Genomic DNA, 18995 nt, shown 5'->3' on the forward strand with positions numbered 1-18995 from the left:
AGGGAGCGATCCCTGCAGCTTTGCATTACTCCTAGGAGATCTCGTTCCCGATCAAGAGGGAGGTTGCGGAACTGCTCCAGGAGCCCCAAGTCATCTTCCTCTCACTCCAGGTTATCAGGACACTCTGGGAAGAAGCATAAAAAACAGAAGAAGTCAAAGCTTGCTTCAATTTCCCCATGTCCGTCAGCTGACGCGGCGAAAGAGCATCGTTGTCAGAGGCACTGTGCCTTCGGAATCTTTGCCATGGCCGACTTTGAGCCTCCCACCCTTTCCAGGGGCTGTGGTGACTCCCGCTCAGATCAAGGAATTTTACCATGTCATATGCTGCGTATTTGAGTGGCCCGACCCTTCAAGCGTACCTTCGGGTCCCACAGGGTCAGAGGAGACCCCTTTGGGTTCGATACTGATGGCTCCAGCCTCTGCTTTGACAGGCCCCTGTGCATTCGATAATGAATCCGGACCGGTGTCGGTCGTGCCACAGCAACCTCCCGAGGCCAATGCTCCCGACGCCACCGGCTCCCGTCGGTGATGTCAGCACCATATACATCCACAAATCCGCCAAAGAGCTGGAACAACGTCGATCGATGCTGTCAGAAGTAATGGGTCTTAGGTTGGTGTCTGAGCTCTATGCTGAAAGGCTAAACCTCCAAGATGAGTGGGAGGAGTCACTGGACTTTTTGGAACACCAGTTGGAAGGCCAGGAAATGAACTGGTGTCAGCAACTCGGAGAAGGCAGTGGTCTACACACATCTCCAGACACTGGTATGCTTTCTACCCCTACCGTGGCTATGGAGGAGGGAGCATCTTATTTCATGGTGGTGAGCAGGGCAGCCGAAGTCCTGGATTTCCAATTGCCCTCTGTTGCAGTCAAGAACAACATCCTGGTGGAAGTGCTACAGCCGGAAGCGTCCTCTTCTGAACCCTTGCTCCCTTTTAATGAAGCATTGACCGATGTCATACTGGGAACCTGGTCCAAGCCCAACACAGAGGCTCCTTTGAAGAGGACGTTTGCCTGCCGCCATCACCCTGCATCTGCGGATCCGAGTTTCCTCACTAAACACTCCACTCCTGAGAGCTTGGTGGTCCAAGCCTCCTTGTCCCATGGTGCATTCTCTGCCACACCACTGGACAAGGAATCCTAGAGGCTAGACAGCTTTGGAAGAAAATATTTTCTTTCACCAGCCTTACATTGTGGTTGGTGTACACAGCATGCTTATTGGCCTGCTACTCCCACACTCTGTGGGACACTGTTGTGCAAGTGCTGCCACAGGTTCCGTAGTGGTCAAGGACCAGAGAGATGTAGCAAAGTTCATCATTAGGTGTGGCTTGGATTTAACCAACTCGCTGGGCAGAGTGGTTTCATCGACGGTGGCGCTTGGCTCAGAACATCTGGCTTTTCAGGGGATGTCTAGGCTTCCTTCATGAACATGCCTTTTGATGGCAACTGTCTCTTTGGAGATATAGGCAGACACAAGCTGGAGTGCTTTCAGGACTCACGGGCTCCAGCCAGGTCCTTTGGCCTCTCAGTTGCTCCTCGTCAGCCCCAGTCTGCCTTTTGCTCCTTTAGTGGCTACAAAAGGGTCTTTCAACTGCACCAACCCTACTCCAGCCACTGCTTCATGCAAGATGCCCAGTCTGTGCAAGGGCGAAGACCCGTGGGCCAGAGATCTTCTGCATCCACCACTCCCCACGCAGCCTCTAAGCCCTCCTAATCTTGCTCTTCAAGATCATGGTTGGCCAGTCGGTGGCAAAATCAGCCATCATCTCCATCACTGGCAGTTCTTCACATAGGACAGGTGGGTGCTGCAGATTATTTGAAGGGGCTACTCCCTTCCCTTTGAATCCTTCCCTCCCCCTTTACCTCCTACTCGTGACCGGCTGATGGAGTATCATATGTCCTTGCTCCGTGAGCAAGTCACAGCTTTCTTGTCCAAGGGAGCCATTGAAAGGGTTCTGATATCAGAAGTAGGCGTTGGTTGGTATTCCTGCCACTTACCCGAGAAGAACAAAGGGCTTCACCCTATCTTTGACCTAAGAAATTCAATCTCAAAGGAGAAGTTCAAGATGCTCACTCTAGCTCAGGTACTGTCTGCCCTGGACTCAGGAGACTGGATGGTTACATTGGACTTGCAGGACGCTCATTTCCATATCCCCAACCTGCCTGCCCATCGGTAGGCCATGAGCACTTTCAATGAATCGTGCTACCTTTTGACCTTTTCAGCACCCCTCGGGTGATCACCAAGGTGATGGCGGTGGTCGCAGCTTAAGTGCGCACATCAGGGGTGCCAATCTTCCCCCTATCTCGACAACTGGCTGCTGAAGGCGGGCTCTCCCCAGGCTGTTGTCTCCCACCTCCAGACTACAGTGAATCTTCTGCATTCGCTGGGATTCACTATCAACATGCCGAAGTTCCACCTGGCTCCTTCTCAGATGCTCCCTTTCATCGGAGCAGTTCTGGACATAGTGCAGTTTTGGACTGACCCTCCCAAGCGCGAGTCCGGTATATTCATGCTATGATACCAATGTTTCAGCCTCTATCCTGAATTTCGGTGAGAATGACTGGGGCTTCTGGGCCTCATGGCCTCCTGCATCCTACTGGTGACACATGCCTGATGGCATATGCAGGCTCCGCAGAGGGACCTGAAGTTCCAGTGGGCGCAGCATTAGGGGAATCTCTCCAACATGGTACAGATCCTGGTGGGTAATGTAGAGGTCCTGTAGTGGTGGCTCACGAACTACGATTAGGTCAGAAGCAGACTCCTCTCCTTTCCCCCACCAGATCTCACAGTATCATCATTTCTGGGATGGGGCGACCATCTGGGAGAGGTAGAGATTACAGGAATCTGGTATCTGATGGAATCCGGACTCCACATCAACATGCTGGAGCACTGAGCCTTTCTATCCTCCATCAAGGGGAGGCTGCTCCAAGTTTTTACAGACAACACCACCGCCATGTGGTACTGCAACAAACAAGGTGAGATTGGCTCGTGAACCCTTTACCAAGAGCCTCTGCGTCTCTGAAAATGGCTGGAACTGCAGGGCACATCCCTGGTGTTTCATCACCTGGCAGGTTCACTGAAGCTCAGAGCAGACAAACTCAACCGTTGATGCCTAGCAGATCACGAATGGCGTCTCCGCCCGGAGGTGGTACAAGGTCTCTTTCAGCAGTGAAGTACCTTGGTTTGATCTGTTTGCCTCCGTCGAGAACGTGCTATGCCAGCAGTATGTGTGCTGGCGTTTTCAACGTGGCTCTCGCTCAGAGACACTTTTCATCTCAAGTGCAGCTCAGGTCACCTGTACGCCTTTCCGCCCATGCCACTCCTGCCCAGAGTTCTTAAGAAGATAAGTAACGACCGCTGCCAATTCATTCTTGTGGCTCTGGACTGGGCACAGAGTCTGTTATTCCCAACTACTCAGTGTGAGCATTTTCGGTAGGAGCTTCTGTCGCAGCAGCAGGGGAGTGTCATCCACCTGAATCTGCCTTTCTTTTTCTTTACTTTCTTTCGCATTATTTTAATGCATAAAATTTCCAAACAATCCTGAATTAAAATGTTATTCCATTAAAATCCATCTAAAAAGCATACATCATTTTATAAAGTAAATTTTAAATTCATATGTTTAAAATGACAATCAAAATAACACAAGTATTAGAACATCTAAGGCGATAAACGTCTGTGCTTTGCCACCGCCCATAAAAAGGATGCTACAGCATAACATACAATGGGATCTGGCAGCTGTTGAATATAGTGCAGTGCAGGTCGTTATTGGACCAATTTGTGTTTGTGAAGCATATGAACTAAAAAGATTTTCCTTTGAGGAACTTAAAATGTCCAGAAGAATAAAATGTGTAATGTTGATAATGCTGCTCTCCCGTCACAGGGCCATGGTGGTAGGTCATTCACCGAGTAAATATTAACCGGGAAACCAAACATATGAGGAATATAATTAAAACTAAATCTAATCAATATATATCGGGGCTGAGGGTTCGGTACAAATGACAAATACGATTTAAGCATGTCTGACTGGTGGGACCAAGCTATAAGCGAGTACTGTAGGTTTTGTTTTATTCCTTTCTCATTTGTCCCCTATGGCTTTTGCTAAAAATATATTTTTTAGTTTTGTTTTAGGGAAATTAGCAAATAAGCTTGGAGTATCAAGTAAAGCACAAAGTCTCAATGTAGAGAAAGCATCCTACTTATACTTTATCCATGGAATTCTCTGGGCTTGGTCCAGTTTTAAACAGTCCCTCAGGATTGCCTGATTAAGTGGTACACACTCTCTTTTCCATATTGATAGCCATAATATTAGAGGGGCTAATCAGATTTAATTCTAAAGATGGTAAGTCCAACTCCGTGTGTGCAGAATAGTTTGCACAAGATCGAGGTAGCGTCAGAATGTTCTAACAAAAGTCATCCTCCCCACACTGAAGTGGCCTTAAATCTATCGTGTCCCATATGGCTGCCCCATAAATTGCGTTTGCCCTCGCTTTCGTGCGGTAGATATTTAACATTTCTGGGATATGTTTAGAGCCATAATGCCATTTTCTAAGAGGCTGTTTCTGCTTAGTATCATATTTTTCTAGGATAAATTATTGTCGAATAATACCCCCAAATAAGAGAAAGTGTCTACCACTTCCATACTTCTCTCCCCTATATGTAAGTTAAAAGGTTTCTTTGGATGTGTTGAACTCCCTCTTCCTGCAAAAAGGGGCCTTCACCATCTTCCAGAATTCCCGGCTATCCTTTCTCATTAATGCTAGTCTCAAATCTTCCCAAGCTTTAGTCTTTAGATCCCTAAGTCTAGCCCATCTTGCCTTTTTATAACTTGCTCTTATCAGGCCTTGGTCCCTTAGTACTGCTCGTAAGGCAGTGTGTAGGCTGTTGGCGCATTTAGAGTAGTTGTGGTCCAACCATGGATGCTTAGCCTTATTACTGCTCTGAAATGACCGCATTAATTTTTGATCTGGCCCCATTCAGGACTACTTCAAATGCTATTATCGCCAGCTCTGGCGGGGGGAGGGGAGGCACTATCATCTAAGCAGGTCATAATTGCTCTAAAGTTGTTAGCAGTCAGAGTATTAAGAAGGGATTGTCCCTCCACCCTGTCCCATTTCAATATATAACCATTATTTCTGGCAAGGACGGGTTTTGGTACCAAGACTGTCTGCATGTCAATCTTAAGCTCCCATCTCAAGCCATAAGCCAAAAGCGCATGGTCACTAAAGACCATAAAATCAACCCTTTTACTGCTATTCTTTCTCCTAGAGGTTCAGAAGCTATAATAAAATCAATTGTAGATCCAACATCCGGGTATCCATACGTCTTGTCCATAACTCCTGCTACCAGATCAACATTATTTTCAATCCCCAGGTCCCATATGACTAATATCCTGTTCAAGACCTCGCCATAGGTACTATGTTTAAAATGTATGATTGGGTCCCCAAGACAGTCTGTTACTCCACACACAGCACTGTCCATTAAATGACAAGGGCTAATATTAAAATCGCCCATCCAAATAGTTCTTACTATTTTTGGTTGTTGGGAGATAATTTCTACCATCTCCCTTTCCAGTTCCATTGCCACAGTCTCCACCATCCCCTCAAATATGTTTATTATAAAAATTATCAATAGATCCCAATCTTCCAGGCCCTCGACTAATAAGTAATGAAAATATATACAATCGTTAAAAAAAATCATGATTCGAATTTTCTGCGTGTTTGGCACCAGTGGCACTATGCCACCTTTTGCTCTGGATGGGACCGCCAAAGTTTGGTATGCTCTATAGCCATCCATGGATATGGGTGCCAACGCCCAAGTTTCCTGTAGGCACACAATATCATATTTATTTATCTCAGTTTGCAAGTCTTGATCTTCCCTCTTGCTGGCAAACCGTTCAATATTCCAAGAAATTAGCTTTATTACCTTTTGCTCCTCCTTGCCTTTCTCGGATTTCCTGGGTATCTTGTTTCTTTCCTCACTAGGTCTTAAGTTAGCATGGCTCAGGAGTCAATCACATTCATCTAGACCCTCAAGTGGTGCAATCTGTTATTGCTGAATACTTCATTAGATCTGCTTGTGAAAGAAGCCTCTCTCTGGGCCCATATCATACCCCTGTCTTGGTCTTATAAACATCATGAGGTTTGTAACAAAAGCCTAGCGGTAGGGCATATATCTGCGTTCCTGCTGCTGGCCCAACAGGTAAGTGTCCTAATAGGTCTCTGACCAGTTCTTGGGTGATAAAGTTTGCCACAATGCAATCCCCAGATATAGATTTCTGTGACCTCCAACCCAGGAAATTCTCCTAGCCATGATTATATGCCTATGAATGAACGTATCCTCATTACCGAATTTCGTCAACTAGTGAAGTGCTTTCCTCATGAGTTGTTCCGCTCTTTTATGTTGTGACTTCCTTAATTCAGGGACATTCACCAGAATAGGGACAAACGGACTAGCTTCTGGTGGGAGGGAGAGGGTCTGAAGTCTATCCCCCCCCCTCCCTTCCCAGTCTGGCTGATTGACAGGCGCCGTCCTATCCTTTAGGTGCACCATATTCCCCTCTCTCCCATGGGGCCTTTTGTAACCCAAATGGAACTGCATATTAGAGGGGACGGATGCTGTATAAGAACTTGTACCACCAGGTCTCTCGCTATGTGCGTAGATTTTACTAGGTACTACCTCGTGTCTATTCTGGGAGGCAGATTGCACACATCAGAGGTTGGATTGCATTTGATACAAGCTGTTCTAATCTGGTGTAAATTTCTTGTGTGTTTTCGTTTAAGGGACCCTAAATATGTACCTGATCAGTGCCCATGGTTGCCTGGTTTGTTTTTGAAAGCTGTGGTTGTCTAGCCCCTCCTCTTTTCCTTTTCACCTGAGTTTCTTTTGGGGACATAATAATACTGTTTAGATCAGACTGGGTACTTAGTGAATCAGGGGAAATGTGTCCCGAAGAGTTAATGGGGACAATGCTCGATGAGCTATCATTAATAGTACCCCCACTGTTGGGTTCACCGAGTGACAGTCTACATTTTGTCAATTCTATCTCTTTGTTCAACACATTAGCCACTCTTACCAGGAATGAATCAGTGTTGTGATATCTCCCTGCCTGCGTCTGCATGTTTTGTTTTCCTTTTCCCCATATTTGCATGGATTGTAGGGGTCTGACACTAAGGGGTTGCCCAGCCTCAGGCTTTGACGAGTGGCGACACGCTTATGAGCGCGAAGCAGGCGTGTTCAAGCTGGAGGCTGCTGGGAGTTGGAGTCCTCCCTTCAGGTACGGAGTCCCCCTGTCGACACAGGTCTTCGGATGGCGTCTGAACCTGTCAACTCTACACCTTCTTGCATGTAGATTGAGCGGCAACAGTTGACAGGTTTCTACCTTCCTCCCGAAGTCTGCAATGTCATTCTGGCAGCCAGGCGTTCCTCCACCAAGAGTGTACCGCTGCCGGTGGAACAAATTTGTATTGTATTGTACAGAAAAGTCTGTTGACCCTCATTATGCTTCTCTGTCTGATATTCTTCTTTTTATCATTCCCCAGCAGGGCTCTGCTCTGGGTACTCTCAAGGGTTACTTTTCTGCTCTGTCTGCTTTTTTGCTGCTGCCTGATCAACCCTCTTTTATTAAGTCCCCTATTGTGAATAGAGTCCTAAAGGTCTTGTACATATGTTCCCTCCTTCCCCTTTCATTATACCATAGTGGGATAGTAATTTGATTCTCACATTTCGGATCTGTGCTCCTTTTGTGCCACTTCATAACTGTCCCCTCCGGCTGCTCACAATCAAGACATCCTTTCTAATGGCGATAACTTCTGCCCGGAGGGTGAGTGAGATACAGGCTTTATCATCCTAGCCTCCATGTTCGTCTGTTTTTCCAGATAAATCGGTGCTTAGCACTAGGGCCTCTTTCCTGCCGAAAGTGGTAACACCGTTCCATGTGGCCCAATCAGTCACCTTGCTGACTTTCTACGCTCCTTCACATCCTTCAAAAGAAGAGGAGTGACTCCACCGTCTCCACCCAAAAAGAGCGTTGTCATGCTACCTTGACTGCACAAGAGAGTTCCAGGTGGATGACAAACTCTTCGTGGGTCATGAGGGAGCGTAGAAGGTCCACGCGGTACAGAAACGAACCATTTCGCGCTAAGTCGTCCTCTGTATAAATATATGCTATGCACTGGCTAAGAAGCAGCCCCCTGAGGGCTTAAGGGTTCATTCCACAAGAGTTAAAGCTACTATCACTGCGTTAACACCTGGACATGGTCAACGCTTTTGCTCCACAACACTCGACTCCGTCGTCACAAAACCAGTAGGATTCATCCAATGTATTTCAGTTCTAGCTAGCATTAAGGAAATATTAGCAGATTTATGACATATGTTACATTTTGGAGTGCTATAGTTAAACCTACAGAGACCCTCATATTTTGCGGCAGGCTCAGTCAGTCTGTTGTAGTATTGTTTTTTTTGGGGGGGGTTTATTTATGCTTTTCCTTTTTCCATACAAAAATATCAGCAAACAATATACAATCGCTCAAAATGCGGCATTGGCATAGTATGCACATGACATTCACATACATTACGTAACTCATAGTGCGTCATGGTACAGTATCCAGGGCATGCGGGGACCACAGATATAACAATCTCAGAAAATATAGTGCAGGGTGAACATATGTGAGAGAGCAAACAACCAGCTTTTGGGCCTCAAATATCAGCAATTGTCAGCAGATAGGACGTGAGCGGTCCCCATACATCCCGCGGCTTGGACTTGGCGGCCAGCTCCACTGCATAATATGTGAACTGATCCCGGCAGTAGGTCAGATCCTGCAACCATAGCTTAGTGGTGGGTACTGCCCTACTTCCCCAGCACAGGGAGATCCTACGCTTAGCCAATAGCAACGCCATGGAGACAAATGTTTTGTTGGATGGTTTCACCAGCACACACATTCTAACGCTTCATCAACGATTAGACCAAGCACTCTCATGATCGAGCTCCAGTGTTCATTTATTTTAGGACATTCCCACACTAGATGATAGAAGTCAGCCCCCGGGGCTCCACAACGCTTACAGGCGTCTGACGGCTGTGGCCCGTATCGATGAAGCTGTGCCGGCGTGTAGTAGAGCTGATGCAAGTATTTATAGTGTACTAATCGCAGATTACCATTTGCTGTCAGTTGACTTGTTAGACGGCAGCTATCCAACCAGTCAGTCTCAGAGATAGGCTCCGGGAGCACAGCATTCCACCTGGCCAACGGTAGTACATCCTTCTGTGACGTGTTATAAAGCCGGGTGACTAATTTGGCTCTAGACGTAGCAGTGTATAGTAATTGCAGTGCCACCAGAGTCGGAGGCTTCGTAGGGAAAGTGGGGTATAGGGCCCGCATCGCAGAGCGCAATCTAGTATAGGCAAAAAGGTGCATAGTGGAAGCGTTGTCTCGGGCACTTATGTGATCCGAAGCGATGAACCGGCCACTCGGTAACACATCTGCCATTGTGGTCAGCTCCATGTCTTTGAGGATTTACCGCATGCCAGCCTCACTAGTGACCGAGAGGTCTGAGTGGTGGAGGAGCGGCATTCCGGCTGCATATAACGGCAGCTTATGCGCTCGCTGACCGAGTTCGCGCCAGGCCCTAGCTGTAGTCTGCACAGTTTCAACTTCCCCTTTTTCAAATACCCTATAGTTATTCACTATCATCGCCTTAAGCGGTATAGGGCTCACAGCACCGGCCTCCACCGCCACATGCGGAATATAAGCTGGATCTTGTTGCCAATAATAGGCATAGTGCGCCTGGGCACAAAGGTAGTAGAGGTGAAAGTCAGGCGCTGAGAAGCGGCCCTGATCAAATGGAAGGGTTAGAATCTCCCACCTAAGACAAGCCTTTTTACCTCCCCAGGCTAGCGTGATCAAGAGGGAGCGAAGCCTGTCGAAAAAGTGTTGCGTCAGGTGCACCGGGACGTTAAAAAAAAGATACAAAAAAGGCGGAAGAACCACCGTTTTCATCAGCGCTGCCCCTCAAGCCGCGCGATGGCAGTGCCGAAGTTAGCCTGTATGACGGCTTGCGGGTCCTTACACAGCCAAATTCCTAAATCTTTCACAGCATCTGAGCACCACTTTAGGGGATAGTCTACGTCCAATTGCTGCGTACTCTCCGTGAGTGGCAGTATGGTCGACTTGGACCAGTTGATGCCCAGGCCCGAGAATCGTTCAAACCGAACATATTCCCGGATAAACTGCGCAAGAAACCTCACCGGTTCCCGGACATACAACACCATGTCATCTGCATACAAGGAGACTGCAAGCGGACGCTGCAAAAACCGCAAAGCCGTCTGGGCGTGACTCTGTCGTAAGATACAAGCTAGGGGCTCTAACACCAGAGCAAATAACAGCGGCGATAATGGGCATCCCTGCCGCGTACCGCGCTGGATAGGGATTACTTCCGAGAGCTGCCCATTAATCCTAACTCGGGCCACCGGATTGGTATATAATAATTTAATCCAATTCGTGAAAGCAAATGGAACCCCCATACGATGCAGGATCGTGATCATATACGACCAGGATATCAAATCGAACGCTTTCGCAGCGTCTAGGAGGACTGCTGCTGCTGGTAGCTTGGGCTCCAGAACATGCATAACTGCAAAAATCGTACGTAAATTGTGTGAAGTGGATCGAGTGGGGACAAATCCTGATTGATCCGGAAGGACCATAACAGGAAGGAGTAATTGCAGTCGAGTAGCTAATACTTTTGCTAAAATTTTAATATCCGTGTTTATAAGAGATAAGAGACGGTAAGACTCGCAGCTGTCTTAAAGCCTTCTCTGGCTTTAAGAGTGCAGCCATTAGCGCCTCACGCATGGTTGGCGGCAAGCACTGAGCTTCATATGCCTCATCATATAACTGCAGGAGACATGGGGCCAACTGGTCTACATATCCTTTATAGAACTCGGCTGGTAATCCGTCAGTGCCTGCAGCTTTTCCATTTGGCAAAGCTGCTATAGCATCGCGCACTTCACCCAATGTAAGCGGGTGCATGAGGAAATCTTGCTGCCTTCGTGACAGCCATACCAAAGCAATATCCTCAAGATAGCGCTCGAGCTCGGCCGCATCAGCTGTGGGCTTATGGGCATACATCCCGGCATAGTAGTCTGTAAAGGCACGCAGCATACTCGGCGTATCATAGTGTGTGCCAGTATCAGTGGAGATTGCTTGGATCATGTGTGCTCTATTCTGGGGTTCCAATATACGACTAGCCAACACCCGGCCCGGCCTACCCCCCTCCCCATAAGGGACATGTGGTTTATTTCTTGGTCAGCTAGTGCATTGTACTCCACTATTTTCCCCTTAATGAGCGCCAATGTACTGGGGTCCACACGGTCATCATATTTGCGTTCTAAATCGCCTAGTTCCTTTTCCAGCTTAGTCATGGAGCGACGTAAACACCCCGGCCTGAAGACTAATACATTTCCCCCGTATGGTTACTTTAAATGCTTCCCCTAGCAGTTCCATAGTCTGAACGGAATTGAATGCGAAATAATCAGAAATAGCCTCCCGGATCCCGTCCTTAAAAACCTGATCTAGTAATGAGGACGATTGTAAGCGCCACTGAAAGGGGGTAGGAACGTGAGACGGCAAAGTCATGTCCAGAGCCACCGGCGAGTGATCCGACAGCGTCCGAGGCAGATGCCTCACCATCGTGGCCCATGTACAAACCTCCGGTGTACCGAGCCAGTAGTCTAAGCGGGACCAAGACTGTCGCGCATATGATTGACACGTACCCTCTCTAGCGTGCGGGTGCCTAAAGCGCCAGATGTCTGTAAGAATCAGGGACCGCATCCCATCCTGCACAGCTTTAGCAGCTCGCCGGGGGGGGCAGAGCTGTCGCAGACATCCGATCCAATGCAGGATCTAAAACCACGTTAAGGTCACCCCCACAGATAACCGCCGCAGGCGGTAATTGACAGAGTTTACACCATATTTTATCAAAAAGGCGGGATCATCCACATTAAGACCATACAGATTAACAATAGTCAGTTTCATGTTATACAGCAGACCTTGCACTATGATAAAGCATCCTTCGACATCATCATCCACATGCGTTGGCACAAACGGAACACCGCTTTTTACAAGGATCATAACTCCCCGCGCATACGAGGAATAGGACGCAGCCAGTTGCACCCCCACCCACCTCGTGGTAGCCTGTGAGACATTCTGTTTAGTAAGATGTGTCTCCTGCAACAGGGCAATGTGGATATGATGCCGGTCCAAATAAGACCGCACCTGTCTCACTTTCTTGGCATTATTAAGACCCCGTACATTCCAGCTAATCCAGGAAATATTAGACTTTTGCATAGCCGTCATGTCCGTACCCTTTAGTCACAGAGCCCAACACACAATCTAGAAAGCTTGAGTTACACCATACTGTGCCTGCTATACCAGTCCAGCCAATGCCAATACAATACGATATTGAACCCCAACTGCCCCTCCCACCCACAGCAGCAGGAAACACATACTGCAAGCAAACCCCCTCGTGGACATAACAAAAACAAAATATTCTTTCTCTCACAACACACATTAAGCAAGAAATGGAGAAAAACGGTGCCCCCGTAAGGGCGCCCAAAGAAACCCCAACCACAAACAAAACCTTTTGGGGTATTCCCATATAGTGGGTCACTAGTAGCCCTTCGGCCCCCCGCACAGACAGGGTGGGCCGAGATAAGTAGAGACAGGCTAACCAATACATGACGTCTCATCAAATGTCATGAGCTGATAGCCCCAACCAATCAATGAGTCAGCAACTGGTGTTGAGTACTCCCCAGAGCCTGAGCCACTGCTGACATAACGCCGATCTATGAACAGACCCCATCAAACAGAAGATAATATCCTATGGATGTCTTTCGTAATGCAGAGAAACAGAGACCAATCAAACACTTTGCACATTAAAAACTGTCATCAGAGGACTAGCAGTATAGTCATAAGGAACTCCAACAAAGCCACATGGGCTCAGTCTTCCGGATCAGAGTTCCCTCCCCTCTCACGTGGCATCTCCTGTCGTTCCAGTCACCAGATATATTGAAGAGCTTCTTTCGGTGTCATGAAAATACATGTCTTCCCATTGTGTTAGATGCGTAAACGAGTAGGGTAGAGCATGGCATACTGAATCTTGAGGGATTGCAGCTTTTTCTTGACCGTTTGAAATTCTCAGCGAGCTTGCGGTACTGCAACTGTGAAATCAGGGAACAGTTCTATCTTCATCCCTTGGTACTCCAGCCGTCCCTTTTCCCTAGCCAGCCGGAGCGCAGTGTCTCTGTCCCTATAATTCAATAGTCTGGCAATTCTAGGGCGCGGAGGAGCGCCCGGGACCGGCCGAGCAGCCAGAGAACGGTGGGCTCGCTCGACTATGAGTACCTTTGAGAAGTGATCCACCCCCAGCAGTGTTGTGAGCATCGCTTCGACATACGACTCCATGGGGCCAGTTTTGGTGGTCTCCGCAACCCCAGTTATACAAAGATTATTCCTGCGGGAGCGGGCTTCAATGTCCTCATTCTTTGCCCTGATTACCTCCAGTATTTTTTCCATGCTAGCATATGTAGCACTAACCGCCTCCACGCGATCCTCCGCGGTCGAAATGCGCTGCTCAGCCTCCGCAATCTGCGAGTCGTGCTTCGTAATCTTCGAGGCCATGGTATCCATACGCATGTTAATGTGGTCGATCTTGGCGTCGATAGTGTGCAGACTTTGTTGCATACTGAGCATCATACGCTCCAGTTTTGTAGTTGCACCCGCCTCCAGGTCAGGTTCCGTGTCCGAGGCGATGGGTGTTGTGGCTTTAGCGTGCTTCTTAGCCTCAAACTGCAATTTGGTTTGTTGCTTGTCAGCTTTGCCCATGTTGACAGACTGCTAGCAACAATCTCGCGAGCTGGGGCGCCACCTGAAGGGCCAGAGACCAATGAACCAGCTCACCCTTGGGCGCGACCAGCTCAATCCAAGCAGAGACAATCCAGCCCTAGAGAGCCACAGTACTTCAGAGAGCACACCATCGGCGGATTACAAGAGCCGGCCTCAAGAACAAAATGCTCTCAGATCAACAGAACACAGTCCCCAGCACCGCCAGCCAGTTGTAGAGCAAAGCACACTGCGCAGAAGATTATCCCTTACGAAAGACCACCACTGTGCAGAAGCAACCCTGTCTAGGGAAACCAAGGAAGTGAGCCGCTCACCGCGCCAGTAGAAGCCTCAGCCCCAGCTCAGGAGTTAGACTGCCACTTGTAGAGTGCAAACCAGGGCCCGGTATAGTACATGCAGGGCAAGCAGTCCTTCAACCAATCCGCATATAGTTGCCCCCAACTCCTCCAAATATGCCAGCAGCAGCTGTCAGCGCCCTACCACAAACACTGCAATTGAGGGTCTGTATGCAGTGCCAGATTCCCACACATCACTCAGTGGATACCAATAGATCCGTAGGAAATGTAGCCAGCGTCACGACAAGACCCTCAGTTATGATAGCTGGCAGGCGGGCTACGTTATTTACTGCAGGGTGGCCGGGGCCAACAGTTCCCAAACAATGTGGTAATCCTCATAGGCGGTCAGCGAATGCCGTTACCAACTATTCCCAGGCTGTGCAGGAGTCTGTGTGCTATCAATAATGTGCTGGCGCCCATACCAAGTTCACACAGCGCACTCACAGGCGCTAGGCAGCTGCAGAAACAGGCCGCAGCAAAGACACAGCCGCCACCATAACTGCGCGGGGCCTGGATCGTGTACAAGGGGAGTCTCCCGCTGCCTGCCAGATAATGGCTGCCGCGCCGCAAGCCCAGACGCGGCCATAGCCCGCGCCCAGGCCCGCACGCACCAGCCGCCAGACACAGACTCACAGGGGACGCAAGGGCACACTAGAATGTCTTTTTAGGGCCCCCGTACTGCCCCACGCTTCTCGCCGCACCGCCGGCCCGCGAGCTCCCGGAGCGGAGCCCCGCCCTTCAGCTGCAGTCCGAGGCGGAGGCCGGCTGGCAGATGGCTGCCCCTCGTCCCTCCGTCCTCCGATCCGCGAGGCAGCAGCCAGCTACACCAACAACTGGGGGCAGCGACAATGATCACACCAAGCACCAGGGGCCAGGCAGGCGTCCCAGACAGCAGCGACCCTCCGCAGAGCCACAGCAGTTGCTCCGCTACGCCGGCCAGGGACAAGACGATCAGCCCATGCTCCGGGGGGACGCCATTTTACTGCAGGTGAGGTCCAGCCAGACGATGTGAAACGATGGCAATCAGAAGCAACCAGGGCCCCCAAGAAAGCAACCCAAGTACTCCTCGATGTTATGCAGCCAGTTGCTGTTCCAGTTTAGCCATGGATGGCGCCAGGTAACGTGGATATTAGACGGCTTGTTATCTCGGCCAGCAGAGCTGCACTAGAGTGAGGCCATTTTGCTCCGGGCTCTCTAGCCCCCCCCCCGTAGTATTGTATCTCAGCCACAAAAGTTCATGAATGGTTAATGTGGCTCATAGACAGTATTCTATCAAAATAGTGTCTTTTAGGTATTGCCGCTAAAAAAATAGTAGAAAGTACATAGACACCACAGTAAATGTGACAGTAGTTATATTTGCAAGCATAGATTTGGTATTCTTAACTCTATTCAATGTACCTTGAAGATATGCATCAAAAGTATATTTGTAGAATGATTTTTCTGTATAAAATATTCTGACATGTTCGACAACAGTGGCCTTATGGACTTCTCGAAGGTCTTTTCTAACTACAGCATCCCCTCCAGTGCATATTGTCAATATGCTGCCATTCGACATTGGGGTACCCAACTACATATACGCCCACACGCCAGCCGGCACCTCACGCCCTGTGAGAAATAGCTCCTCACCGACACTCAGACAAAGGCCTCCTGTCTGACATTTATGCCTTCCTAAAAGCTCCAGCGACCAACACTAAATCTCCAGCAAAGCGGCAATGGGAGCTGGAGTGTGACCGCCCCTTTACTCCACAGAGAGTGGTCTGACATTCTGCAATGAGCATGCACGTCTGCCTAAAGCTCTACTGGGAAGGAGCCCGGTCTTAAAATTACACACTATTGATGTTACACTCCAGCCTGAACTGCTAAATGGAAGCAGGGCGGAGATGATGGATGCTGGAGGCAGTGCGGACATGTAGGTACATTGACACATGTTCTCTGGCATTGCCCTAAACTACAACAATACTGGACGGATGTCCTGGCAGACGTTAACGAGATGCACAAGACTGACCTGCCCAGATTCCCCAGTTACATTCTGTTGTGCCTCCTCAATGACTGATGTATCCCCTGTGCTCTGCACAGTAGAGGACTATCACTGTTGCCCTTTCTACAGCCAAGCAAGTCATACTGTCCAGGTGTGGCACAGATAAGAGGCTGACGCGGCTGGATTGGACGGAGAAACTGATGGCGATGGTAGATTGCAAGTTGCCGCAATTTGATCAAACTTAGGGGCCTTGTAAACAATTTTTAGCTCAAGATTTCATGGAACTCTCCTGTCCAGTGTACTTCACCTTACACACACACCATGCAGTTGAATGAGATGTTTAGACTATTACCTACCCTTCGGTTTGAACTCATCGCGTTCTCCTGAGGCGGGGGTTGTCAAGCATATCCCTTCCCCTCTTTTCGTAGTCAGTCCTTTTTTCACCTTCCCCCACTCTGCCTGTGTACCCTCCCTGCCTCCCACCTTCCCCGGTTTAACGCCCCTCTCCTCATGGTATACCTCACTGGCCAATGGATGTAGGTGAGGGTATTGTTATTTATCGTTTATTCTCTGAAACTCAATAAAACAGATTTAAACCTAAAATATTCTGACATTATAAAAAATCTTGTGAAGCAACTTCAGGTTTCAGTGTTGAAGCCAAAAGTCCTTTGTTCTCTTTCAACTGGACAGTTTCCAGAGGCCCGTAGTACATAAGATATTGGTAATGCAAGTGCTCCGGGAAGAGTTCAGCTAATGATCATCGGCTCTCTCAGGAACCCCTGAAATTTCAGGTTATTTCACTAATACCTCCTCCACATCCTCCAGTTTTCTGCAGTTTTATAAAGGTGTTTTCATATGCTTTGTCTTTGGCCTTTTTTTTTACTATTTCCTCAGTTGCTTTTGACCTCGTCATGATCTGCAAAAAACAAGTCATCTCCAAAGCACATTGAGCAAGATTGACTCAATCTTGTGTTCAAGTACTGTTTTAGAGCCCAAAGGAGTTGACTCGATCTCTCTGCCTCCTCCAAGTTGATAATGCCTGTGCTGACTTACCAGCTACACAATGCCGGAGTATACTGAATGATTGTAGGGGCAGTGTCTCACTAAGTAGTTGACAAGGATCCTTGCAACTTTTGGCAGGTAAACTGCACCCTAGCAGCTGGCGGAATCCCACTGTTATCAATACCTTGGGCACAAGAGCAGTGTACATCCCCTGCCTCTCCATATGCAGCAGATGGGCTTCACAATCCAGCGACAGTTGCTGGGTACTGCAACAGTTTGTGCTTTTGACACCACATCCAAGCCAAAGTTATTTTCTCACTTCCATCAACCTCAGCATTAGTGGTAGTCTTTTCCTTTCCCCAACCACACACTGCAGCAGCTGTGCCAGTCAGAGCCTCCCTTTAAAACTCCCACCAATCGCCATATGCTTTCATTGTCAAGCAGGTGACATTTTATCGTTTTCAGATCTAGAGCAGAAAGGTCTAAAGGACCAAAGCCCAGCAGGATTATTCATCATCCACTGGAGCAAGCCAAGACTAAAAATGATCAGTCATCTTGCCTCTACACTTTTCACACTATTCTCTGTTTAGAAAAAAATTGTGATGTGTAGCTTTCCAGGCAACAATTACTTATTATTATTATTATGTGCCTATGGTGCAGTTATTAACAGAACGTGTTTTTTTTTTTTTTACAGTCACAAATCACGAGTTAAAGGTAGCCTTCGACTGAAAATGACTTACATGCCTAAAGACAATGGCACTGAAGATGAAAGTACTGAACCAGTCGAAGAGTCTGAGGTATGTGAAGGAAAACGTTACGATATAGATTCTTATGACTCCACAAATTGTCATGTTAAAGTAATATACACGCATAGCATTGGATATCTAGTTTGTGTCAGCTTGTGTGACATTATGTCCACCAATACGATCGGCATAAGTTGTTACTCACCCTACTACAAATACAAAGCCATATGAAAGTGATTCAGCATTTTGATTCACTATATTCCAGTTTATGTTCGGAATGGATACCACCACTCTTTTTATTTCAAATGCAATTTGGTGGTTCTGCCAAGAGATAATGTGGATTCTCTGGAGTCTTACTTGTCACACTGCAATTGGCATTCATGGGAGATTGCCTGTTCTTCTTTGTCCATTGCTGTATGTAAGATTATAGGTTAGGTAGGGGACTCCTTGTAAGAGACAGGGAGCTTAAACAGAGAATGTTTTATTGATTTTAAATTACTCAATTGAAAGCTCATGTGATAGAGTCCATAATATGAATATTCCTGGATACAATTTTGCAATTTGCAAAATTGCAATTTTGCAATTTCCTGTCGACATAGCATATAACTATGTATTACTCAGTGTATGACATCAGCTGAAAAACTGATAAACTTCCCGCCTTCCATCTCACTCTGAGCCCTCCTCATCATATTTTAGTTTTGCCACATCCGTAAACATCACACATCATTAAATCTGCCAAAGAGTAGTCTTGTCCAATTTAGGCTTTTCTAACCCCTAATAATTAATATGAATATGAACTGATTTAATTGACCAGGTCAGATCTCTGTATCGCCGCCCCTTGACTTCTGTTGAAGTGTATATAGGTTTAAGGGTTTCAATCTTGTTGGACATGACACTGAGAGTACCCCCTCAGATAGAGAGGAAAGCACTGGACCCCATACAGTTTCAAAGTCCAACTTCCTATCTGCCTGTCACTGTCTTCCATTCTCGGATCAGTGTGAGGCTCGAATGGTCCACCCCCTGGCACCACCAATACTGCTTGTCGT

The 18995-nt window shown here is 47.8% G+C and overlaps 1 protein-coding gene across 4 annotated transcripts in view; it reads left to right on the forward strand.

Moving 5' to 3' along the window:
• Positions 1-18995, forward strand: part of NEDD4 (NEDD4 E3 ubiquitin protein ligase) — a 1922401-nt gene that overhangs the window by 807364 nt on the left and 1096042 nt on the right. For all 4 annotated transcript variants that reach the window (XM_085644133.1, XM_085644134.1, XM_085644131.1 and 1 more), the window contains one exon: positions 17901-18003. In XM_085644133.1, the coding sequence (XP_085500259.1) occupies positions 17901-18003 (103 nt within the window). The remainder of the gene's footprint in view (positions 1-17900; positions 18004-18995) is intronic.

Source organism: Triturus cristatus, chromosome 3_1, assembly GCF_964204655.1.
Source record: "Triturus cristatus chromosome 3_1, aTriCri1.1, whole genome shotgun sequence".
Lineage (NCBI taxonomy): Eukaryota > Metazoa > Chordata > Amphibia > Caudata > Salamandridae > Triturus > Triturus cristatus.